The following is a 26,404-nucleotide window of genomic DNA, read 5'->3' as shown; positions in this document are numbered from 1 at the left end:
GACAGCTGGAGATAGAAACCAGCACCGCTCACGACCCCATAAGGGATAAAGTGTGATAGAATGGATGGATGAATTATATACATAAATTAGATATCTATAGGCCTATTATATATATCTGTAATATATACTTATATCACTGTACTTAATCTATTCTTTTTCAAATTAATAGAAATGAAAACTGTTCTATAATATAATTATTTATGGTTTATTTATTTGAATTGGTCCCAGTATTTCACCATAAATTGCATCTCCCTCCCGCTTCTGTTTAGAATGGGAACAAAAGGATAGGTTTTCATTCTGTTTCAATAAAAAAAAAACAATTTTACACACAAAAGCTGTTTCACCATCAGATATTTATTTACAGAAGTTTACGAGGAGCAGCATGATTTCCACCCTGCTTGAATGCAAAAAGAAACGGCACGGTGGCGGATTAAGTCTACAGCTTTGGTTTTGGCACGACACCTAGATTACGACGTAATAGGAGCAGAAGCGTGTTACTCTATTGTGTTAATATTAATGGCAGAACTACGGCGCCTCTGTAAATCAAGACAGTGAGTCAGCATGGACTGAAGGACCTGCACCTGCTTATCTGTCCTTTTAATAAGACAGTAAATGTCATCACATCTTCCCACACATACACAAACACACGATAGTCCAGCTTAATTAAACTAATTTAGCTTAAAAATTAGATCTATCAGTGTAAACCTTTTGGCTTTACAGTTTGTGCTGTTTTATGGACCGAGTGTAAACCACGTTGTTTCTGTTTTCTGCTAAAGACAAACATGAATCTCACTGTGCAGCTTAGTAATCCCGACAGCTTCACAGCGTTCATGTGCAGCAAACACACGCAGACCACAGACCTGGCCAAGAGTACCGTTGATCATCAGAGGAAAAATCAGTGGGTCTGGTAAACATTATGACAGAGCCTTGAACTGGTTCCAGTGCTTCCTGTGTGATTACAAACCCTGCCATGAGCAGGCTGTTGAAACATTTCACAGACAATATTTTATCAATACCGCAAATACTGGACCTCTTCACCAATAGAAGTGCCTAATAACACAGTAATACCTGGGGAAAAATGGTAAAATTAATTAAAATTACAGTCTGGTGCTCTTTCTCTCTACTTTGTTCAGTGGTACGTCGGGATTTTTCTTCTTCATGTCGCCATCGTCCTCCTCCTTCCCATAGTCATCGGAGTACATCTTTTTCAGCTCCTCGGGGTCAACGTAGGTGTAGAAGCAGGCCATGATGGAGAAGATGATGCAGACGGCCAGCAGGAGGCCTCCAAACAGCAGGAACTCTATCCACTGAGGAGATATTACAAGCGGTAAACAAACCGAACTCTGGGGGACGACAATTAAGTTATGATTGTGAAGATTTGCTGCAAAGCACGGAATAACTGAATTATGTCCGATTATTGTGTCCCTTAAAGCGATACCTGTTCCAGCCCCGCCCCCTCGGCCACAATCAGCACGATCACGTTCCCAAATGCGACGGTGAGCAGCCAGCCGGCCTGCAGCACAGACTTCATGTTGTTTGGAGCCTGTGGGATGGGTAAAGAGGGGTAAACAAAGTGCCGCAGTACCTCTATGGTAGGAAATTTAGACGGATATCATCAAGAACAATTAGCTTCCTCAAATAGTGTTTTTTCAGCACTTGACATGGACCTGAGCTGAAAAATTGGCAAAACAAAAAAGGTTCAGCAAAAAAAAAAAAAAAAATGGAAACCTCTTGCTATACCTTTAAGAGTGGGATTTGCATATAAATACTTTTTATTTTTGAAATTTAGCTATTTTAAGTTAAAACTACTTTCCCCCAGCACACCCACAGCATTATGCTGCCATTTCCGTGTTTCACAGTGGGGATGATGTCACCCGGTGACAGCAGCATCATTTTCCATGGCGGTCAGGAAGTTCTGTTCTGCTTTGAACCAAGCAGAGAGCTGGTGAAGATTCTCAGTCATCCAAGTCATGGTCATTCCAAAAAAAAGTAAAAAACAAAGCAACTGGACTTGTTTTCCGTAGCTGGCTTAATGGCTTTAACGACCGCCCATTACTAAGGGGTGGACCTGTTTCTGTTGTATTTGCATGTTATCTAAGCCATTACAAGGCTTTTGTTTGGACAGTAGTATAAAGCTTGGTACTCCACATTACTCCAGACTTTTTGAATTGAGAAAGCTTCCTGGAGAGAAAGCGAAACGTCTTCAACTACGAAAAACAAGTCCAGTTGCTTTGTTTTTTAATTTTTTTTTGGAATAACCAAGCAGAGAGCTCAACATCCTCTACAAGACCTCTTATGACCGTCTTTTTTCCACTCTTCCATAAAGGCCAGATGTGTGATGCAGGAGAGAAACGTGAAACGGTTCAAGACGTATGAACACTTCAAGACACTAGCCTTCTGCCAACCCCATTTAATCGTTTTTATTCTTTTTCAGATATTTTCTGGACTTCGATACAGCTGGTTTGGTTACAAGTTTTAATGGCGAACCTGTGAATAGGAGAACTCCAAGCCCGTGATGGAGAACATGACCTCTCCTGCTGTGATGAGGACGTACTGCGGGATCTGCCAGGCGATGTGCACGTTGTTGGCCGTCACGTCCTCCATCGCTTTAGCCACAGTTTTACCAGCTTCCTGCCAAGGCAAACGCAGAGAGAGATCAGTCATGTTACAGAAGACATTGTTATTACGGCGACGTATATGAAAGCACTCAGAAATCGGCTCGTGGCAGAAATTGGCTAATTCGTCTGCCATGGCAGCCCTGACTGGAGATGAGCTGGAGAGAAACAAAATTTAAAAAAAAAACTTTTCAGAAATTGCACCAGAGCCACCATGTTGCACATTATTACCACTCTTCAGTGTGGAAGTTGGTACTAAGGGAGGATGGTTAAAACGGAGCTATTTTCGTGTCAGTGAGGTCTTAAAATGAATTCAGAGGGAGATATGTTATTTAACAGGAAACAGTATGTTTTAAAGGACCTGTTGAGGCATTTCTGGGTTTCATTCAGGCTGTGAGAGAGAGAAAGACTTTCAGCAGAGGAGAAGGATGAATGTAAGTTGCTCAGTTTTATCCTTTTAAACTTAAAATCTCTGTCTTGGTCTACATTCTCTAGGGAATGCACAGGAAGAGCGTCATTTTTAGCAAGCTAGACATGCTAACTGCGCTAATCGGCAATATGAGCAGCAAAAGAGAACTTAAAATGTCAGCTCTATAAGTTATTTGTAAAACCTTTTTAGCAACAACTACTCTCTCTCACAACTTGACCTCACATCTACTCCTCACCATTAATAACCAGTCATAGCAGGAAGTGTACGAAAAATACATCTTCTTACATCATAGCCCTTAAAGAGAAGTAGAAATTGGCTAAAATAGGTATTAGCAGGAAAACGGGTTTCTCTTCTTAAAAAATCAGCCATGAGATTCTGATTGGTGCACACGGATTTATGTAATCGTTAAAATAAAATCTGTTCTGGTTAAAAGAAGCATCTTGACCTCCATGAGGATGAAAGTGTAAGAAGCTCCAAAGTCCAGCAGGCCCAGGTTGAGGTCATCGCAGCTCGATAGCTGGTGGCTGCAGCCGACAGCCGGGTAGCTGCACGGAGGGGGGAGAATTTCATCAACATCCGATTTCAAACAAAACAAAAAGCTCAATTTATTTCACCAATATCTGAATCTGATCAGGAGTTAAGCCGGGACCACCTCAGTGGCTCCGGGGTATTGATTCTAGTTTAAACGCCACGTGGCTTTAGGCATACTCACTATCCCCGGTTCACGCTCTTGTTTGGAGACATGCTGTGGTCGGGGGGCACATAGAACCCAGTTTCTCCCACGGTTATGTTTACGGCTTCTGGTCGCGTGTTGAGGAAGCTGTTCAATGTGAACCAGGACAGTTCATTAGAAACCTTCACTCATTTATTTAGATTAGATAAATTGGCCTCAATTGGAGGTAGTGAGACACCGTTTCTGAAAAAGCAACATAATCAAACATAATTTACCGCACATTAGGGTTCCCATCTTCATTTTTCTTTATGTAGTCTTCCACCTGAAAGATCCACACGGATGCTGAAGCTGTTTTTTTTAACAGTAACATCCATTTCATTTTTTTTTCTTAGCTTATTTGTAACGTTCTTTCAGTTTTCAGTCTGGCTTTGGACAGAAACTACATTTTAATTTTTTTCATGAATCTTAAAAAAGTAAAGAAGTAAGCTAAAAGTCCCCAGAACCTACCCACAAGCTGGCAGCTGTTAATATCGGCACCAGTTTATAATCTAGTTTTACCTCTCAGGTTAAACCTACCTATACTTTTGCAACAATTAGCTATTTTAAACCTTGATATTTAGTGCTGTGACTAAAAGAGAGACATGAAAAAAAAATCATTTTGCACTCACCAGTTTGCACTTAACACCCGTATTTTCTCTGTATATGATGAGGCTGTAAGCCTTTCGTTCTTCAAATGCCTGACTGCAATGATACGTGTTTCCTGTCAATGTGACATTGACACTCAGGTCCTTGCTGGGAGCCCCCAGGGGGAGGCTTTCATATGCAGGGGGGTCCTGACAGAAAAGGAGAGAAGGATGTTAGTGGTCACAGGATGTGTGCATAAAACCTTAAACTGTAAAACAAGCACGTCTTCATGCCAGCTTTTTTCCATTTGCCCATTAATCACTTTAATCATTTGTTTCAAGGCCGCAGCAAAGCTGGCAGGTTGGTGGACACACAGAGCAGAGCGTTCAACGTGCCTCCAAGGTTTTTACCAGCAGGAAAGAGTTTGGTGTTAGTAACGCTTAGCATCAGTTGTACTTTTCTCCTGAGTTATTTGCATAGATTATTTTTCTATTGAGGCTAGTTTATTGCTATTACGTAAATAGTTCAGTTATTAAATAAATACAGGCCATTGTAAAAAAAAAATGCATTCAAAAGTAAATACACTATAAAAGAATATATGAGTAAATATCCAGAATGAGCTTTAAGCTCCCCGTTTCTACACAGGCAAAAAGAATTTGGCTTTGGTTGCACTTTGCTCTCAATGAAGATGGATTAAGTATATAAAAAGAATTGTTGGGAAATGAAATGTTTTCTGTAAATATATCTTGTACATTTTGTTGCAAGAGAAGAAGACGAGGTTGAATTAGTGCAAATGTAGCACGGCATGGAGCTGGGCTAACCTGACCCTAGCCAGACGGATGTCGCTCCGCCTAGCTTCACTCACATACATCTGGGACATCTCCCATAGAGAGTGATTTCTTCAACCAATTTTATTGTCCAGCCAATCAGGAAGCAGGGCTGGAGTTTCATAGATGTGACGTAGTGGAGACGCGACCGTGACGTGAGACTGTTTTGATAGCAATAGCGGCTCGCATCGAGGAAGCAAGCGTTAACATTGATGCTGCTATTTCTTCTGTGTTGTCCAATCTACCTAATATTGTTTCATTAAAAGAACATCAGAGAACGGCTCTGAAGGCTTTTGTTGGTGGAAACCATGTTTTCGCCCTTCTCCCGACCGGATTTGGCAAGTTTTGTTTTCCGGGGCGCGTCTGCAGCGGACGGAGCGGTTAGCGGTTAGCGCGAACCATGTTAGGAGGCCTTTAGTCCTCAACGCGGTCGGCCCGGGATCGACTCCGACCCGCGGCGCTTTGCCGCCTGTCTTCCCCCCTCTTCCTGTCAGCTCACTGTCAATAAAACGCGTGCCACTAGAGCCGCAAACACGTTAAACAAAAACAACAACCCTGTGTCGCTCTCACAGCAATAAAGGCAATTCCTATGGAGAGGTCCCAGATGGATGTGAGTGGAGCTAGGCGGAGCAAAATCCATATGGCTAGGGTCAGGTTAGAGCTGGGCACTCATCATGGTAACTGTTCATCATGGAGAAAACCTGGAGCTCTTTGGCGCCGACCTGAAGGTAAAAGTCTGAACAGTCTGTGTGCAGGATGTGGGGGGTCTGCAGAGATGTTAGCTCCCCCTGACCCTAGACCTGTACAACTCCTCCTGGATGACAGCATGGTCAGCCCTGATGATCTTTGCAGGCCTAACTATTTGTTGCAATCGGGACCTGTCCTGTTGTGTGGATGAGCCGCACCACACAGTGACGCTTTATAAGTCTGTTTTGTAGAAGAAGATCAGCAGCTAGACAAAAACAGAACTTAAAAAAGGTACCGACTGGTTTAGAAAGCTTCAGTCACTAAAACATTTTAAAAACAACCTCCTGATACGCAGCAGTCGGTGCTAAATAGCTGCGTGTTTGGTAACGTGGTTACAGAACATTCGGTGCATTATCAAGTGAAGTCAGTAAATCCTCCTGACGCTCTGCTGGATACCTGAAGTTTCGGGATGGGGTCCTGAAACAGGTCACTGCCAGCGACCCTCACGCTGACGTCTCCCTCCGCCAGGTTAAAAACCTGCAGCAGGCACTGCCCGGCGGGCGCAGGCTCCACCACAGTTTTCTGGCAGACAGAATCACAGTCACAGGTAAGCATGCTCAATACCTTCTGGTTTCTTTACTATTAGAAGCCAATCATGGTAGGTCGCTCATTTCATTAAGCCTGGGATTGTGTGGCGATGGTGGGACTGGTGATTTGAGCTGGTACGTACCACGACATTGACCTCCACCAGGGTGGCGGCCCCGAAGGCGAGTGCCGCAAAGATCATTCCGGCGGCCATTTTCCTCAGAGGCCTGAGGGCAGAGTCAGTGAAGACTGATCAGAGAGGGATCGCTTTCACCACTATACATGACGCTAAACCTGTAGAACGGTGAAGAGCAGCCACCGCTCCATCTCTTTAATAAACCAAATGTACTACGCAGGAATTCAATGCATCAAAAGCAAAATCGTTGACTTTTAGTCAAATTGACCCGTTTTAGCAGATCCTTATTCCGTCAACACGGAGAGCAATCTTTCAACGTTTTCTAAAGCAACGTTTAGCAGATTTTATAGATATTTTCTTTTTAGTGGCAGAAAAGTTGGTGCCTTTTTTTCATTTAAAACCCTACCTTTAAAGTGTCCTATCCGACAGGGGTCAAACCTTTCACCTACCTGACACATGATTCAATTTTAACTTTTTTTAAATCAGTATTTCTTCATTCCAAACAGCAACTAGGCAAAAGAACAGCAAACAAAACCAAAAAGAGGACCAATCTAAATGTAATATTTATGTTATTTTTTTTTTTTTTTTTTTTTTTACTGTACCGTTACTGTCCTGGGTTAAACAGCTTCTTGTAATTTTGATTGTATATATTTAAAAAAAAATATTTTTATGATTTCGGGCTTTTTTTTTTTTAAACACATTGATCTGCTGAAACAATCTCACAAATATAACCCTGAAAATGAAATATACTTTTCAAAGGCGTCTCGATAGCCAGCCGTGAAACATTTCTGGAAACCTTCATTCAGGGAAGAAAACATCTTACAAAAGACGTTCTCTGCGGTCTTTCTGAAAGACATCATGTAGCTTTTTAAACTACAGCAAACTTGTTGCATGTAAATCCTTTACTTCTAACCCTTTAATGTGCAGTGATCCCTGCAGTGATCCCTGGAGTTATTCAAGAGATGCTCCGCATTTCTGCCCATTTTTGTCCTTCTGTATATTGTTACCTACTATCTAACCAAACCAATTAAACGTATTCACACACACATTGCAGGCAGTCAGGCCAGACATATTTGGTAACATCAATTAATAAACATGGATTAATAATTACATACTAATTACATACTAATACTAATAATTAAATACTGGAAGGAAAGTGCAATTGTTCTAATTTGCCTTGAAATGGGCATCATGCATCAGTGTCTGTATCTTAACTGCTGTTTTAAGCAATACTGCTACTATGTTGTTCTTTAAAAGACCTAAGCAGCAACAAATGTTTTTGCACTTTAAAAAAAAAAAATCTTTGACTAGAATTTAAATTTCACAAAAACAATATTTTTGTTTTTATGATGTTAATCGTGTAGTCCATTACGTCTTATTATTTTGTGAGGCTGAAGTCCAGCATCTGATGCAACGAGCTACAGGCGGTATGCAGTCTTATTCAATAAATTTGAATATTTATTTGGTCTGGAACAAACTCTGTGTTGAATTAAAGCACAGTCCAAGCATGAGACTGTTTAAGTAATATTTCCCTTTATCGTTCCACAGAGGGGAGATTTATCTCTGCGTGTAACACGTCCCTCAGGGAGCAGTGTGAGGCCAACACTGAGTGGGGACATGGTCAAAAGGTCTCGCTCAGGGATCCAGAGTGACAGACTGTGTCTTTCAGAGGCCCCAAAGGTTGCCGGTTCGAAACTCAAACCCGGCTCTAACCACTAGACCACCACTTCCACAAAGAAAAGACTCATACTAAAAAGATCTGAGATGGAAGAAGGGCAGTAAATACCAACGGGTATTTCTCTTCATTGTACGTGGGTGTATACGTACTTGTACAATAATGGCTGTGGTCGTGTGGGCTATGGTCTTTAGGTAATCAGTGTTTGGATCTAGATGTGTGTAAGCACACGTGAATGTGCAGATGTTTATATGTACAGCACATTATTTATTTGTTTACATAACCGACTTTGGAGTCGTATGGATTCATAAGCAAACCAGGATTGAGGAAGTCTGTTAAGGACAATAGGAAGGAGAAGGTGTATGATAAATAAGTTTCACTTCTTCATACCCCTTTTCAAAAATAATCACTAAATTATACGTATAACATAAATATAAAAGATAACATTATACATCCATAATTGCTTGTATGTGTTAAATTGAATACATTGATGGATTGTTTGAAATCAACTATTCACTCAGCCCAGTTGTGCTGGAGGTTTTTCCTTCCCGTTAATGGGTGGTTTTCCTTTCCACTGTCGCTTCATGCTTGCTCAGTATGAGGGATTGCTGCAAAGCCATGGACAATGCAGACGACTCTCCCTGTAGCTCTACGCTTCCCCAGGAGTGAATGCTGCTTGTCGGGACTTTGAAGCAATCAACTGGTTCCCTTATGTAGGAAATTTTTGATCAATCTGCATAATATGATTGATTTTGACTTTGTAAAGTGCCTCAAGATGACGTGTTTCATGAATTGGCGCTATATAAATAAAATTCAATTGAATTCAATGTTATTGAAAAGTGAATTTAGTTCAGTAACTCAGGCCAGTAAGTGAAACACATCATGTAGGTTAATTAATTTTGATGGTTTTTTTTACTGCTTACAGCCATAAACAACTTTTAATCTTAGAATACTACGTCAGACCAATAAAAAAATAGCAGAAATGTGGGTTTAATGAAAGATTGTTATCTTCACAGGGTACTTTTAATCTAAATCAGCCTCATCTTCTATTCTAATTTTTTTATATTAATATTCATCCAATCTAACATTAATATTCTAACTTCTTTAACATGAATGTAGTAGAGCTAACATCCAGGCGAGAGGCTTGCAACAGCATGTGAAGATCTTGGTGAAGAAAGCACCAGGATATGCTGGATGCTTTTTTTGTTACGTTAAACAATATTAGAAAATTATCAATTGCGTTCAAGCAGCAATCTTTTACAATCATTTTAGCATTTTTACTCAATATATATATATGAATTTGTTTGCAAGAAAAAAAAAAAAACATCTGAGTGAGGTTACTGCAATTCATGCATGCAGCTTTGCGTTTTCCATAGATAAAACATCAGTAGTGTTTAAAGGCAGTTTTATTCACGTTGGCTTCAAATCAATGTTGTTTGATTACTGTATCGTGTTTTTTTCCCGTTCACTTGTAGGTAAACTGGGAAGCTTTCCATCATGATTACATTATCACTGACAAACAAGCAGAGCATTTACGGAAATGTTTGCCAACATTTCCGTAAATGACAACTTTACGGAACTTAAACTTAGTGACAACTTAAAGATTTAAGTTGTCACTCTTAAAAATAAAAAAGGTGTAGCGCTGGGATTTTAATTGTGGGGCCTTTACTAGTCAACAGGCCCGCCTAAATGCTGGCAGCTGCCATAAAGCCCGAAGCATCCAGAACAACTTTGGCTGCACTCACGTGATGTTGATCCTGCAGAGGCCAACCAGCGGATATATGATGAGGTCAAAGATGGGCACAAAGATGAGAATCAGCAGCGCGTTCAGCATCTAGGCAGTGGACATGAGGCAGAGCAGCGTTTAAATGGCTCCATAAACGTCCTGTAAAAACTCATTAAAGCTTCATTCTTACAATATGGGGAGTTTAATGAGATGGCACGATAGCGATAAGCAGTCATAAAGGTGTTGACACAAGAGTGACAGCGTCGTTTAGCCCCAGTCGAGCAGTCTTCGCTTGGCGAAGAAGTGCGGAGGCAGAATTCAAAAACACGAAAAGAAAAGATGTTTTTTGGCTTGGCCTGTAGGTTTTTAAATGAATAAGTACCACAATCCAAACTTTTATTGTGGTATTTTTTTTAAGGCCGTGTCAGAATAGCATTTATAGCCATTCTGGTTTAATGAAACACCGACTTCTGCTGTACATTTACAGACGAGTCAACCTTTAAACGCGGTTGCTGAAAGTCACGTGACGTCAGACTTACAAAAAAAAACAAAAAAAAACAACAACGTTTGTGTCTAAATGTAAATGGTAAACTCAGATGGTGTCAGCTGTGTGAAGGAAAAACAGAAACCCAGAAACCCAGGCTAGAGGCAGGTGCAGATGTGACAAACGGATTTGATTTAAGCAAACTTAAAGGACAGCGGCGACAGCTATGAATCTGTTGGCTCATGACTGATTACGCTGATTGATTGTTTTTATTTTGGCCGTCTCCAGCAGCGGCTCCTGCTCGACGGGGCCCCGAACAATAACAGCAGTCTGAAGGCAAAGAAAGCAGCAATTAATTGGCCAGAAACTGCTCCTTTGATTAACGATTAGTGAATATGATTGAAATAAATAAATAAATCAGATTTTTATTGCCTAATAAGTAACTAAAAGACATTAAAGGAATACACAATTAATAAAACAAGTCTGTTGCAGAGTCCACAGTAACACAGATGTTTCTTCTTCTGGAGTTGAACTACTTTTTAAATTATTTCCAGTTTAGTTCCATAATTTTTCACTTTCTGAATACTCAGGCTTTGCAAGTGCAGAAATTACTTCTGTTTATTTTTGTCCCAGCCGTTTTGGCCTTTTCTACATTAGATTTTACTTCCTTAAAGGGCTATGGAAGTAAAAGAATATAAAAATAAAAAAATCTGAAAAAAAAATAATGTCTTTTTCTATTTAGAAAAATTCTAGTGGCTCAGATTAAATGTTTAATCTATAGATTCATTGGTAGATTAATAAAAAAAAACATATTAAAAAGGAAGAATTTTACACTTTATGTCCTAAAAGGAGCAGTCAGAACCTCCCAAGAATGCCCTCCATACTCAATCGGCTCCGCAAACTATAATAACTCCTCATAATGTATCTTGATCACTACAGATCATCGGTATAATGTGTGAGGCTAAGAATTTGTCTTTTACTATCGTGGTTTTCAAACAGTTATTCAAAAAAGGGGACAGGCCCGTGAACAGAGCGAAACGCCATCAGGATGGTCTTCACCAAAGAATGAAATAAAGAGGAAATACTGAAGAACTGAAAATAAACTGGGAAATTGTTTTTATTCTGAGTCAAAAACAGACTTTGACCCTCATAATTTGAACTCATGAACACTGCAGTACTTTGTGTACTTTATGAAGGTTTTATGAGAACGCATCCCGCTCCGCCTTCACCATCCTGTAACCATTCGTGCCTATTTCACAAAAACATGAAAACGACGAGAAGTGACACGGCCGGCGGCAGAGTGAGCTGCGCATACCTGCATCTGGTCGGGCTTAACTGTGAAGGATTCTCCCTGTTAGAAAACAGAAAATTAAACTTTAACGGAGTTAAATCCAGGTCCGTGCAGTGCGTGAATAAAGTTAGCCATAAACAATAAAATTCGCAGGAATAAAATGACAAAGCGTGGCAACGCCCCGGACAAAAGGAAGATCTGTTTTATGGCACCATTGGTGCAATCAGATCTGTCCCAAATTCCCCCCCCCCCACCCCACCCCGCCCGACCTCAAAGTGCTTATGTCAGCATTATGAGCATTTGGCACATTCAGATGATGGAAAGACAGCCTTACAAAAGCCATGTTCATCCGTGTCGCTTGCAGAGTCCAGCGGGAACCCTGCAATAAAGAAATAAGCTCACGGTTATAATCAGCAGGACACTTTGATTACAGCCCAGCCTTTATCGACGCATCACTAAAAATGACCACGATAAAGAACTGAAGCAACACTTCTTATTTGCTTATGAAGAAAACTGTTTTCTAACAACCTTTACTCAACATTGTTACAGTAAATAAGGGAGGAGCTCAGACGCTCAAAAGCTGAAAAGGTTTTTATTTCATTTTTTTATGGTTGTGTTGAGTTTTGGTCGGTATAGAAAGAGAAATACAGCAAGCTTGTGCGACCTCGTTTATCTACAAATTGATTTTTTTATTTTTTTTTTATTTCATGCTGGAAGCCAGTATTATTAGTCCGTTTTGGGTGAGACAGTAAAAGCAGCTGTAGTTCTGCTGACTCTGCTGAAATAAGCCCTGATATTTCCTGGGAGAATCACATACCAGCAGTTTGCACGGTTGGGACTCATATCAAACGCTCGATAACCAAGAGTATTTACACGAGCCCTCCTTTCACTTTTTGAGAATCTGGGCTTCGGAAAAGGTCCCCGATTAGCAGCGTGTATTTTAAACCTGTACCTGCTGATCAAACAGAGCCCAGAACATCGGCAGGGGGATGTAGAGCACCAGAACCCGCAGAACCATCTTAATCTCCTGAATCAGACGCTTCTGTTAAAAAAAAAAAAAAAAAAAAAAAAAAAAAAAAAAAAAAAAAAAAAAAAAAAAAAAACACAAGAGAGAAATCTGGATGGATTCTTGCAGCCATGGAGCTTTTTAGACACACTTCCTCCAGTGCCTTCAAGACTTTTCTGCGGGGAACCAAAGCTAATATCTGCGGGTCGTTACCGGGTACTTGTCTTCGGCCCAGTCCAGCCAGTGCGTCCTCTTGAGATCGTGTTTCGAGTTCTTCCAGCGGTTTTTGATGGCGAACTGGCGAAGGGGGGGGGGAATGTGAGAATTAATCAGATGTAAAAAGGTAGAAAAGGGAAGCAGAGAAGGCAGGAAACTTGACTGTTTGCCCCTGAATCTAATGCTCAACATGACGCGTGGGAGACGAGAGGACTCACACCAATGCATTTGCAGACATCCCCGAGGACGTTTCCCTGGGGCGGGGTCTTCTTGTACATACCGCTGCCAAATATGAACACAGCTGTGGACGAGCAGATGCAGATTTAACATCAGCTCCGGTTTAAAAGATAAAAAGGGTTGCCCCTTCCAAAAGCATTAAACATTAGTATTCTGGTAAAATAAAAGGAATTTCACAATTTGTGGTGCCCGCTTTGACCATTTTCCCCCCAGTCATATTCTCCCTTTAACTTTTAGTTATCTTTTGCTTTTTATCTGTTTGATCCTGTGTTTTTTTTTCCTACAGTGCTTTTTGCACCATTACTCACTTTTTACTGTTTTTTTTTTTTTACCGTTTTCTTTTGGATTTTCTTTTCCAAAAGAAAAGAAATTACCATCTAAAAAGGTTTTTATGTCACAGGCATCGCTGGTCTTCGCTAAGCAGTTCTTAAAAAGAAAAAAGTCCCGTGGCTCCAAACATTTTAGAATACATTTTAAAATGTCGTCAACACAATTTAAGCCGTGCATGCTAGGGCTCATTTCTGTCTGACCCCATATGGGACGTCCCTCTCTAGCTTCCACCATCCCCACGTCACAGTCGGCTCGCACAATGAGCAGCCGGCCAGGCATGAATCCCGTAAGGATCAGGGCTGACGGGGGGGCGGAATCAGGGGGCAGGGAAAACTTGCCGTCAGGGTGGATGCGGACGAGCCATGATCACGGGGAGGCCCGGCTTGTACAAACAGCATCAGCATGCACACGGCAGCCTGCAAGGAAGCTGAGATCCGGCAACTCCAACACTTTTATACAGCTGCAGCAAGATTTAAGACCGATATCTGTCTGTATTTATTTCATAACAGATGATGGGTTTCCAAAATATTACCTACTGCAGTCTGCATAGTTTCAGACTTGCTCAAACTGACAGAAATTAAGCAAATAAAATTTTTAACCATGATATTAAATATGACTCCACAAGGGATAGACGTGTTAGAAAATGGATGGATATTAAATACGAATTTTTTTTCTACTGCAATTGCACAAATCAAACAAATTATGTGAATTTGTGACAGATCTCCGTGCAACACAGATTGATTTAAGGCTCATTAAAATACACCTGTGCTGGTTCTCAGTTATCCAGGTCAACAGCGAACATTTTGTCTCGTTAAAATAAAAGCATTTCTACCCAACCATGACATCTTTTCATGTAAAAACAAAGATTAATTTGGCTGCTATGGTTGTTACCGGTAACCGAAAGAGCAGCTTTTGCAGGCTTAGCTTAAATGGTATCAAACTCTCTTCTATCATCTTCGAATATCAGCCACCAGCCTTGCCTCGCATTTTTTCTCCGGCTGTTTGATCGCTCCTTGCTTTGACGAATACCTGCTCCTATGCGGCGCTGACGAAATTCTCACCTAGGGCCACGACCATCAAAGCTGCGGGAACTCCAAAGGCCAGGGCATAGCAGTCGTCCCCAAAACACTGCACATCACCTGCAGGAGCAGCGGGCGGTCAGTCACACGGGGGGGGACACCTCACAGGGCGTGGCCCACAAGCCGACGGTGGAGACGGCAGACGCTCACCTCTGAGGATGGGCGTTATGAGGGTGGACAAAACGCTCCCAGCGTTGATGGACATATAGAAGATTGAGAAGAATTTCTGTCTTTCCTTTAACTGCAGGTAAAGAAAATAAGAAATTAGGGGGGTTATGAAGGGATGTACTTACCTAAATAATGATGTTGGTGTTAAAATAAAAAGAGAAAGCAAAAAAAAAAAAATCTGATATGTTATTGTAGAACGGCATTACATTTCCTGACAGCTAAATATTAACCCTTTTGCACCCACCTCATCACCAGTCCTAAGATTTTTAAGAGATTATTGTTTTGTACTGCTGGTAGTTCTGCAAGAAGGCAATCATTCTTTGATGTGATGTAGGAAGATTAAACTTATATTCCGTTTGTAACAGACTGCAATCTCTAAAAGATTGCATCTCTAAAAGGGAGCGAATGCTTTGGCTTTTTTGCAGCATTGTCGAACAACAACTGGCAACGCCTAACAGCTGCACATTTTCTTGTGTTTCTTGTCTAATACTGAGAGCTACAATCAATATCAGAAATAGCTACCAAACTGGTTACCATAAGGAAAAACTATCAGGCAATTCAATATAATCCCACAAAATAAAAAGCTGATCTTCTAACTTCCAGCTGCAGCGAGCTGTGCTGCAGCGCAAACGTTTGCTCGTACATAAACAGAAGCAGAAAGTGAAGAATTAGACCCTGATCACAGTAATGTAGTTTGTGTCGGGAAAAACTGATTTTTGAAACTGCTTTTAAAAGTAAAAAAATTTTGAAAAAAAAAAAAAAACAGTGATGTTGAGTTCTATCGTAGTGTCTACCCACAATCTCTCTCTGATCCAGAAATGGGGTAATGCTTTCTGGTTTCTTCTGTTTATTAAGTTTTTCCATATTACGAGTCGACTATTGTGTAAAGACAGGGTTTTCAAATGATCAATCATGAACAATAATAGATTATGATAGTAGTTTAGTGGTGCTGCTAATTGCTAATTAACAGACTTGACTGTAGGTGGGACCCGAATAAAGTTGACTGAATTTATTTAGCGCTTGTCTAGTCACGTTGACCACTCAAAGCGCTTTACACTATAGTGACATTACACACTCACATTAAGTGCCTTGCCCAGACATGCGACAGAACCTGCAACCTTGTGATTGCAAGACTACTACTCTACCCACCGAATCACAATTGTCCACAACCCTGGACTCTGGTTGGGCAAAAATGACTGCCGGCAAAATCCACTCAAGCTAAAATGTTCACCGGAACAACTTTTTTTAAAAATGAGTTATCATTTAGCCACTGTGATAAAAGGGATGTTTAGATGGGGTGCATTCAGGGCACAGAACCAGGGAGGAGGATGCAGGCATAATCTTCATCCAGAGAAAGCACATTCTGAAGGACCACTTCCACATAAAGTTGAGGTTAAAACAGGAGCAAAAGAAAAAAGGACCCTCTTTTACAGTGACTGGGTCAGGGTGATAAATGTGTCATAGGGCTGTTTACACACTCCTCTGAACACAATCTCCTCTGAATGCATCAACTCATCACGATAAAGTCCTCATTTACCTCATCTGCTTGACCTATTGACTCCTTTTATGGTCCAACTTCCACACAGATAACGCAGCATTACATAGAGGCGGCTTTTAAATCGCTACAATCAAGGGAACAGACCGCACGCAGCAGTGGTTCTTGCTTCAAAAGTGATCACAACATTAGCTATGGCGTTGGGGAAGAGGTGGGAGGTTACACAAATAACATCAGGTTTGTTTGTTTTTTTTTGTGACTTTTGAAGCGCTCAGGCCACCCCCCACTGCCCATGCTGCCCCGGGCAAAGAGCCACCACTGAGTGGACGCTTACGTGTTCCTCCTCGAATTGATCTCCTCCAAACGCCGCCACGCAGGGTTTGATTCCTCCGGTGCCCAAAGCGATGAGGATCAGGCCCACCATGGACAGGGCGCTAGAACACACAAAACTCAGTCAGACACGCGGCTTATTTACTGAGTTTTTCCAAATCAAGTTTGCAGTTAAAGCACAAAAGGCTGCACAGTCTTAAACCCGATTTCATAGTTTTTGAATTTAGCATTCATAACCACGATCCTTCTCCAACAGCACGTGGCCTGAGTGACTAAAAAAGGTCCAGACGCAGTAACGTACATGTGTGCGTCAGTGTTTCCCACAGTGGGAATGGCTCCCACAGACTTGATCACATGGCCAATCACGTAGACGATGGACAGGTAGATGATGGTCCTGTGGGCGGTAAACAGTCATCATGTGAATGCAGGGTTAAAAACACCCAATCCCTTTTTGATCCCCCAGTGCGGTCAGAGTGGCTGATGCCCGCTGACCGCACGCGGGCCGTTAGATGATGATGATGATGATGATGATGATGATGATGATGATGATGCGTTTGTGTATGGTGCCGACCGGCGAGCGAGCGGCAGGCAAACTCACTTGAATTTCCCGAGCCAGGAGTCGGCGATGACGGCTCCCAAGATGGGAGTGAAGTAGCAGAGGCCGCTGAAGGCATGATAGATGGCGGTGGAGAGGTCCTTGTCCCACTTCAGGTAGCTGAGGAAATACAGCGTCAGCACCGCTGCGATCAAGCAACACAAGGGTTAGCTGTGGCCGGCTCACGTCCTGGTAGGATGCCAGGTTTTGTTGATGTAAAATATATGTTTGTGAGGAATTAGTTAAAACTTTGTCTACGCGTATCGTAACATTTATCCTGTACGAACGAGCTGAAAAACAAATGTGTTGGACAAAAAAAGAAAAAAGGTAACAGTGCAAAACTCTGGTTGCATAAGCATGCACACATGAAGCACTTTTGATTCAAGTCAGCTTTCAGTCTTCTTTGCAAGGAGCCTGTCAGTATCTTCCATCGTGATTTGACTATTTCCTAGCTGGAAAGAGTTCTCCAAATCTGCAGGGCTTTGAGGAGCTCCTGTTCATAACCCCTCTTTAGCAGGCCCCACGTTTATTCTGCTAGATTTACTTCTAGACTCTGTTGTTGATTTGTTTTGTTTTTTTCAGCTTTCTCAAAAGGTTTTGAGTAAAAAAAAAAAAAAAAACGTATAACTTATTTTTGGAACCGTTGAGAATTTCATCCACCTTGGGGGAAAAAACCTGAAGAAGAGTGTCTCTTGTCACAAATGTCTTTAAACATTTTCCCACAAGGTTCTGTGATATTTCAGCGAGGTCTGTATGTTTTCTACGGAGGAAAAAGCTACTACTGTCTCACAACCACCCAGCTTAGTCTACACATAAACATGGGAGATATTTCAGCAACTTGTTTGGTGCTGCTGCAATTCTTTACACTGCAAAAAGAGAACTAAAAATAAGTAACATTTTCTTAAAATCAATGTATTTGTCCTTGATTTGAGCAGGTAAATAAGATTTTTTGCCAAAGGAATTTGTATTTTTACCCCTAAAATAAGATAATTAGATATACTTCACTTGAAATAAGATGATGGAGATGAATTGTGCCTATTTTAAGTGCAAAAATCTTATTCCATTGGCAAATAATCTTATTTATTTGCACAAATCAAGGAAAAATTATCTAATTTCAAGAAATAATTTCTTATTTTGAGTTCTATTTTTGCAGTGCAGGCTACCTTCTTTACCAGTTTTCTCTTTTGTTCTCAATATTTTAGAGAAATGTCTGTCGTTTCATATTTTCTCTGATCATTGACAACCGTCTTCGTTGTGCTACTGTCTAAATTTAACCCTGTCGTTCTTTTCAACCCTTCTCCTGACTGACTCCTTTGTATGATAACATCATTTTAATCCTCAAACTATATGTTTAGGCGTAGGATCCAAATGAGCAAAGGTCAGGCGAATCTTTTCAAAGGCAGCCGAACCTTATTGACGGTTAACCAGATTCTCCGTATTTGATGGCAGTTGTGAACTCAAGGAGACTGAACTCTGAGGTTGAATCAAAAGATGCTGCAACAAACTAGAAGTTTAAGGTTTATGCACCATAGTATGAGAAACATGTCCTCAGCGTGAAGCCTGAGCCGCCATGCTACATCAGGGGGAGGTTGCAGTGAGAGCGAGCCTGATGGTACAGTCCACATGCTTATTGGGTCACTTTTTAACCCGCAGCAACTGAACCAGATCTTGTTAAGGGGTAAGCTTATATAACACGGAGCTCACCTTCCACAAGTATGTCCTTTGTCCTTTATTTTTTTCCCGCTACCCAACGACGGACCCGCCTTTAGTTTTACTCTTGTATATATCACAGCCTTTGAATATTTTTGATAAATGGCAGTAAAGCGACCCCAAGGAAAGCCCCGTATGTCCAGACACCAGTTGCAAATAGTATGAATGTGAAATGAAAACGTGTCATTAAGTCATATGAAACAAAATGTCAGCAGCCATCAGCTTCAGTCCTCACGTCGATGTCGGTACAGGTGACCCTGTCTTTTTTTTATTTGATTTATTATTTAGAAAGGATTCCTGGATCAGTGTGTGCTTCTGTGCTCTGTTGTGTCTCTGCTCTGTCTTCTCTAAGCCCCAGTCAGCCGTTGAAGATGGCCGTTCACACCGAGCCCGGTTCTGTTGGATGTTTTTTTTTCTTCCTGTTAAAAGGGGAGTTTTCCTCTCCACTGTCGCGACATGCATGCCCAGCATGAGGGATTGCTGCAAAGTCAACGACACAATGCAGACGACTGTCCGCTGTGGCAACGCGTTCGTTCAGGAGGAGTGAATGCTGCAGGTCAGTGACTCGATGTCATCTGCTGGGTTTCTTTAGATTAAAAAAAACTTTTACCAATTCCAAAATCAACAGAACTTGACTGCAGTGTTTATAATTAGGACTGAACTTGCATGCATGCATGGATGATTTATTTCTATTGACTACATGCTTCTAATATTTAAATTCTATATATAAATTGAGTCAGTTTTGTGAAATGCCAGGAAATTATAATTATTGTGAAACAAATCTAAATACACAAAATACATGAAATCACTGCACAACTCCAAAAGATAAACAGATTTTAGCTAACTTTTTTTAAACTTCAAAAGCAGGTGAGAGCTGCATTGTTTAATGCATGTTAAATATAATGACATTGCATTGAGAGAAAGGTCATTCAGCCAGGAGACAATTAGAAACATTTTATAGTATATTTGTGGTTCTATATCTGACCTATTTGATAGATAAAAAAAAAGGTTCTCAGTTTGGAAACATTTTACTAGTTATGGATAAAACACATGTAAGTGATAAAAACTCAGGAGGCCAACATTGGACTTGGGCTTAGTAGAACTTGAAGAGAGAGCTCGACAAAAAAAACAAACAAAAAAAACTAAAGATTGGCTTTTCAAGCTGATTTCTTGGAGCAAACGCTGTCTGTTTTCTGAAATGGAATTTCAATGAAATAAAAAATAGAAAAAGGGTTCTGAGAATGTTTCTGAAACAGGCAGCAAATTTATTTCCATCAAGACTTTTAAACAAAAAACAAAAATGGAAGCACAACATAAACTGCGACGCAGGAAACGGGCGTTGTGCGCAGCGCGTTTGTGTAAGTTTATGCCGTGACAAACATGTGAGCATACAGGCGGTCACATGAGAAGGAGAGAACAACCAGGAGTATCTGTTTATCCATGGCTCTACGTTAAATTAGTTATTTTTACTCGTCTATTTAACATGTCTGGCGTCAATATTTACTCAGGCTAATGCCTTCCAGTTTAATTATAAGATAAAGCAACTACCCAGTCCTTCTGGCTGACTTAACCACCATCTTTAAACGCCTGTTTCTGAGTGTTTCTGCAGACAGAAGCGTTTCCTACCTTTCATGCCATAGTAGGAGAAGCGTTCACAGAACTCATTCACCACTATGAAGCAGATGCTGGTCGGGTAATTGGTTCCACATAGTTTCTAAAACAGGAAAAAAATCATGTTCAGAATGTTTCACACTTTTGCAGGAATACGACAAAGAAACACAATAATCACAGTAAATCCAAGTCATCCTGCATCCTTCTGCCCACTCTAAAACAAATGCAGATCCGGTCGATAGGGCCTCCGTTTCTGACCCGCATTCTGCCACGACGTGAGAGGAATGTGGCAGATGCATTCTTTCTGAAATCCCGAGTTAATCATTATGCACAAATCGAGGTTTTATGAAAGTAACAGATTTAAAACCTCTGATAAGATCCTGTACTTCACAGCAATGGGAAAGGTCCCATTTTACCAGCAGCACCATGTACAGTAATTCGTTTAATTTCCACCTGTTTGACTCATTTTAATATTATTTGAATAGCATTTTTGTCATCAATTAAAGCATTCAAAATAAATAGTTAATTTTTTTTTTTTTTTTTTTAAACTCAGCAACATTTTTCAATGGGCCACTTGTAGGTAGAAGGTAGCCTGTAAATGGGCAAACACACAGGGGCCCCAATCTTATTTGCCTTTGTAGTTGGACCCATTTCATAACAAATGCTTTGGAAATCTTAAACTGATTTCTTAATGGTCACAAATAATAGAATATTTTTCTCCATTAATTTAATGTAAAACTCAATATTCAAATTTCAAGGTTTTATTCTTCGTCATTGCGGCCATTATGTCTCACAGCTAATGAAACACCAGTGTTCTGTCCTCAGACAGAATAATATTGCAAAAGATTAGGAAAAAAAATAAAAGGTTTAATACCGTTTGCCTGCTGAAAATGATTCCATATGTTGTACAGTGTTTATTTGTTCATGTGATAGAGACAAGTATATACATGTTACATGTCATATATTACAGCACATTTGCATTGCTCACCCCGTGAAGGATCTTTCCAAACAGGATCATTAAAACAAGACAAAAAGCATATAAACATTTCATAGTAAATTAGCCGCGATCACCTGACTGACTTCTCCTTAAAAACACGTTTAGGTTCACACATGAAATGCTTCCAGTCTGAATCCAGTTTGAGTTCAGGAGTCAAAACTCTGACTGTTCAAACGACGTTTTTTCTCACGTTTCCACTGGAGGCTCCTGGTGAGACGGAGCAAACTGCTCTGAGAGGATCTAGAAGCTACCGGGAACAGGAGGGCCGAGCTTACGAAGACATTTACGGATTCATTCTACATGGCAAAGCTTTAGAAAATATTCAAAACGTTGTACATTTAACCTCTGCAGAAACTGACAGGTGGTGTGTTCAAATAGCTTTTTCTATCTGGAATCTTCCAAGCACTGTTGTAAATCTTTCTCCGTGGTCTTCGCTCGCCTGCGTTCTTGGCTCAGGTGTCGCTCGCGTTCTTCTCGGCAACAATGACTCTGTGGCGGTCATTGTGGGGTTTAGGTCCGACTGGTTTGCCGGCCAATCAAGCACAGTAAATCATGGAGCTCAGACCAGACACTGGTACTTAAGCGGTGGGAGCAGCTGGCAAAATGACAAGCATCTGAGCAAGCTTGTTAGGGGAAGGAAGCGTGAAGTGCTCTAAAACAGATGACCGCTGCACTGACTTGGGATTTGATTTAAAAAAATAAAATAAAAAAAAACATGTGGTCCAAGATCAGCAGATGACAGGTCTGCCCAAATCATCGTCGACTGTGGAAACACCAAAGCTTCTTGGATTCTGTGCCTCTGTATTCTCCCTCCATACTCTGGGATCTTGATTTCCAAGTGAAACACAAACTTTGGTTTCATCTGAAAAAAAAAAAAAAAAAAAAAAAAAAGGACCAGTTTTTTTTCCCTCCTCTGTCCTTAGGCGCCTCTTGCATCGTTTCTGGTTCAGGAGGACAAGGAAGTAGACGGTTGTAGTCAGGTCCTGGATACGTCTGTGTGTGGTGGCCCTTTAAAGCTGCAGTAGGTAACATTTAATTTTAACATATGACAGTAACACACACACACACACACACACACACACTGACCTGTCATGACCACCAAAAAACGAAGAATGTCACCAGTCAGACAATGAATACAGGTAACGGTACATAACTAAACCAGTGAGTTAGAAATAATATAACTAAATGCACATTTATATTCATAAAAATAAAATAATGAAGGTAAACAGAAAAATATAAGAAGGCTTTTTATCTCCCAGATCCTAATAAACAAGTTTTAGACTTTTTTTTTTACCATCATTAACTCTGGCTGAGGATAATTCTAGGAACAAAATATCCAAGAAGGTGTATAACCAGTGTTTCACCAAAAGGTCATGAGATGGAAGCCGCTTCTGAACCAATAGTTTTTTGGGGCTGAGAATTACTGAAACAAATGACTTTTCAGAGAGTTTTCTTTTTTTTTTTTTTAAACAGACCAAGATCGTCTGTGTAGGCCAGCCTGCCAAGGTGGCCGATTCATCTTGTATTTGGTCAACCCAAAGGGTTCAGAGGCCCTTTATTTTCTTTTGTGACCTGCTGGATAAGCTGTGAACGTCTTGGAGTGATTTTGATGGGCCGGCCACTCCTGGGTAGCCTCGTGAGACCATCCTGATCTCGCGAGCTTTCAAGGTTTCACTCGCAGATCGGATATGCGGAGCAAATCTATCTGGCGGAGTCAGGTAAACTCCTGGGAGGTTCAGCTCTGTTCCATGTTTTCTCCATTGGAGGATAATGGCTCCCACTGTGATTCTCAAATCCTTAGAAATGGCTTAGTAACCCCCTGCCAATGTCAGAGGCATCATTTCTCCTCAGATTTTTATTTTTTATTTCTTTAGATTGGGAGATGATGCTCTGCTTTTTGGGATCTTTAAGTCTACTTCATGTTGGTGGAGAGGTTCCGTTTAGGTGATCTACTGTTTGAAAAAGGTGATCTAAAGTCTGGCATGGCTGAAATTGAAATCAACTATACAAAACAATTTGGTTAATTACACTTATATATTTTCCAGGTATGGAAAGGTTGGTTTTGATACAACACCCACTTGTAAATTAATTTGTTAGAAAATTGAAATTCGATTGTATTTCTCTGATAACCATTTTTATTAAATATCCAAAATACTAAAAAGGTGTTAAAAAGCAAAACAACAGACGTAATCTATGAGTGGAAGATGCCTTTTCCCAGAAAAGTGAGAGAATAAAACATGTCAATTTACTCTGCCTGCCCATGCAACTGGACCTCTAGCGGTTCCATCGGTCCTCTTCAATTCAAGCACGCTCTACCTAGGAGCAACATCACTTTGTTTACATTCGTCAAAAGACAGAAGGGAAAAAAAAAAAAAAAAGCAAACCTCCATAAATCTTAAACTGTGTTTTTAAGAATCTCTGCAGTGTCGAATAATTCAGAACAATTCAGTTTAGGGTTGACCAGGCAAAGGATTTGAGATTTGGAGCTAGAGATGAAAAAATGTGAATGCAAACAGCCCTTCACTGATAACCTGAATCAGATGGCAACTTTAGCCAGCCACAGTCTACGGCCCATTTTCTTACAGTACTTAAAACTGGGCACAACACCAAGGGTTGACCTCTCCTAATTGACAGCACAAATGTTAATATCCCATTGAGCAACAGCGCTGGTTTCCACCTAGAACTCACTGAGAGGCAAGTCAAAGGTTAAGTCCATACATGGCCCTAATTTGTGTCCAGATTTAGACCACATATCAACCAGACAGTTCTGTGCTTATATTTCTTTATCCAACACGATGAGTCGAAACTCATAAAAGACCAAAAACAAAGTCTTTAAATGATGCAAAAAATGTCAGAAAAACTCAAACTGAAACTCAAAGAGAGCTTCATTTATTTCAGTGTGAATGAACACGTGGAATCATATCTTCAGTTGTGATATTGCACCAGTATTAATGGTAATGTGTTGAAAAATGTTTTGAGTTTATAGCTAAATATTTAAAGCATAGACACACAAATTAAGAAAAACGGACACATTTTTACTATACTTCTTAAATGACGGCGATGCATATGTTCATCTAAAACGTTCAAGCTGTATACAGGCTGGGCACCGGCACGGTCCTTTCTGTTTATCAGGGAGAACGTTGAGTTTGTTTCTACAAAAACAAAAAAAAATGTCAACAGAATCCCGACATCTACAGGCAGAGCATCTAACATCAACCACTGCACTGTTAGGCAGGGGCACCGCTTCTGTGCTCTCAACTCAAAGAGACGCCTTCATATCTGCCTTGTTGCATCGTGACGTAAAGTAGACAAGAGAAAGGGTTCATATATATTCAACAAATAATAATAAAAAAGTATTATTGCAGTAGAACCAAGAACAATGAAAGATACACAAGGGAGGATGATCACCCGTGCATCATCTGTGGATTCTTCTAGGACTGGAGTTTGATCCAAGCTGATCCTGCCAGCTTTCTATTTATGAGTTTCCACCTTTGTTAGAACCCAGACTTTGATTTAGATACTTAGATTATGAAAACGTTTCCACGTTTAGACCAAATATATCCCACTTTTAGTTACAATAGACGGGTATGGATACTTTACAGATAGTTTAGACAAACTTTCAACTAATAGATGCTGAATGGACAGCAGTAGAAAACTAGAATGCTTGTTCTCCCTCATAAAATCAGCACTGCTACTTTAAGTCAATTTACCCAGAAAATGGAAATAAAGAAGAAAAGGAAAGACTGCATGTGAAGGCTTATTAAAGGCCACAGAAGACAGGACTAAACTCTCTTATATCATCATGTTCCTAGGACAGAACAGGCCGAAATGATTTCTGCTGGCTGGCTGGTCCAGCAGTGAGGACATCCTTGCGCAGATAACCCCATCTGGCACAGACGGGCTTGGTTTTCACCACCGCGCCGTCACGACGCGTCCGCCTGCAGGGAGGATAGTAGGAGGTACGCGTGGCACAGACTTCCACCAAACTACTTTTTGCACTTTTTTTGCAGGAGCGCGTTGCGTCATTTAACCAAGCAGACCGCAAAAACCCCAACGTGATACCAACACCAGTACTGAAACACGCTCGGATCCATGCGTCTTTTTCCCCCTTCCAAACCAGAACCAACTTTTTTTTTTTTTTTTTATCATGTCTGTTTACAGAATACTATCAGCCAAAAATGCATCCACGGAGAAAAGCAAGAAGAAGAAAAAACACGTCAACTGATGCGCACAGTCCACACAGACGTCGGAGTTACCTTGCCCATGTTGCTCTGTTTTCTTTGCGACCTTTGTGTTTGTTTGTTTTTTTAGGATCTCTGTTTACTGAAGCAGCATCGAGCAGCTCCGACTTCTCCTCCAAGTCCGTCCCCCCTCTGCTCCGCTCTCTGCCAGAGGCTCGGAAATAAAAAAGCCGAGATCACGCAGCTACGCTTGTAAAAAAAAAAAAATGCCGACTTAAAAAGTTAATCTTCCACCACCGGAAAAAAAAAATTAATAAACTGGACCCGTCGCCTTGTATGGAGACAAACTGCGCCCTCAAACCCAATCCAGTCCAAAGCTCGCTTTCTGTCCGGGGATCATTTAGATCCAGGAGTTTGGGGCGTTTTTGAACTCACGTTCCGTGGAGCAGGAGGTCCGTTAGTGGAAGCGCAGAAGGGGGGGACCAGCAGCAGCAGCAGCCTCCTCTCCGGATCCACAATAGCGCTGTTGTTGCGCTCAGGCGCAGACCTGGTCCTGGAGCCGGGGTCAAAGCGTTCCGCCGGGGTTGTCCAGGCTGCCTCTGCTCTCCGGTTGGATAATTTCAAATGCATGCTTTGCTAAATAAATCCCTATGAGCAACATTCACTCCCTCTGAGTGTGTGTGTGTGATAAACCAC

General features: G+C 40.9%; 1 protein-coding gene across 2 annotated transcripts; it reads right to left on the bottom strand.

The window, feature by feature from the left end:
* Positions 1-335: 335 nt before the first annotated feature.
* Positions 336-26,404, bottom strand: slc15a2 (solute carrier family 15 member 2). 2 transcript variants are annotated; one of them, XM_012868540.3, is made up of 22 exons: positions 26,144-26,404; positions 20,546-20,633; positions 17,213-17,354; positions 16,916-17,008; positions 16,619-16,718; positions 14,772-14,862; positions 14,604-14,681; positions 13,194-13,276; positions 12,973-13,056; positions 12,706-12,795; positions 12,088-12,132; positions 11,778-11,813; positions 9,998-10,086; positions 6,587-6,668; positions 6,313-6,438; positions 4,387-4,551; positions 3,994-4,040; positions 3,758-3,865; positions 3,491-3,590; positions 2,488-2,631; positions 1,439-1,543; positions 336-1,307 (listed from the first exon to the last, which is right to left on the bottom strand). In XM_012868540.3, the coding sequence occupies exons 1-22, from the start codon at positions 26,336-26,338 to the stop codon at positions 1,098-1,100; spliced, it is 2,301 nt and encodes a 766-aa protein (XP_012723994.2). In that variant the 5' UTR covers positions 26,339-26,404; the 3' UTR covers positions 336-1,097. The 2 variants fall into 2 exon arrangements, with proteins under 2 accessions (XP_012723994.2, XP_012723996.2); XM_012868542.3 differs by having other exon boundaries at positions 1,098-1,307; positions 25,784-26,246.

The sequence above is a fragment of the Fundulus heteroclitus genome, chromosome 7 (genome assembly GCF_011125445.2).
Source record: "Fundulus heteroclitus isolate FHET01 chromosome 7, MU-UCD_Fhet_4.1, whole genome shotgun sequence".
In the NCBI taxonomy this organism is placed as follows: domain Eukaryota; kingdom Metazoa; phylum Chordata; class Actinopteri; order Cyprinodontiformes; family Fundulidae; genus Fundulus; species Fundulus heteroclitus.
The sequence above is the reverse complement of the archived record's forward strand: the minus strand, read 5'-3'. Positions and strand labels throughout refer to the sequence as shown.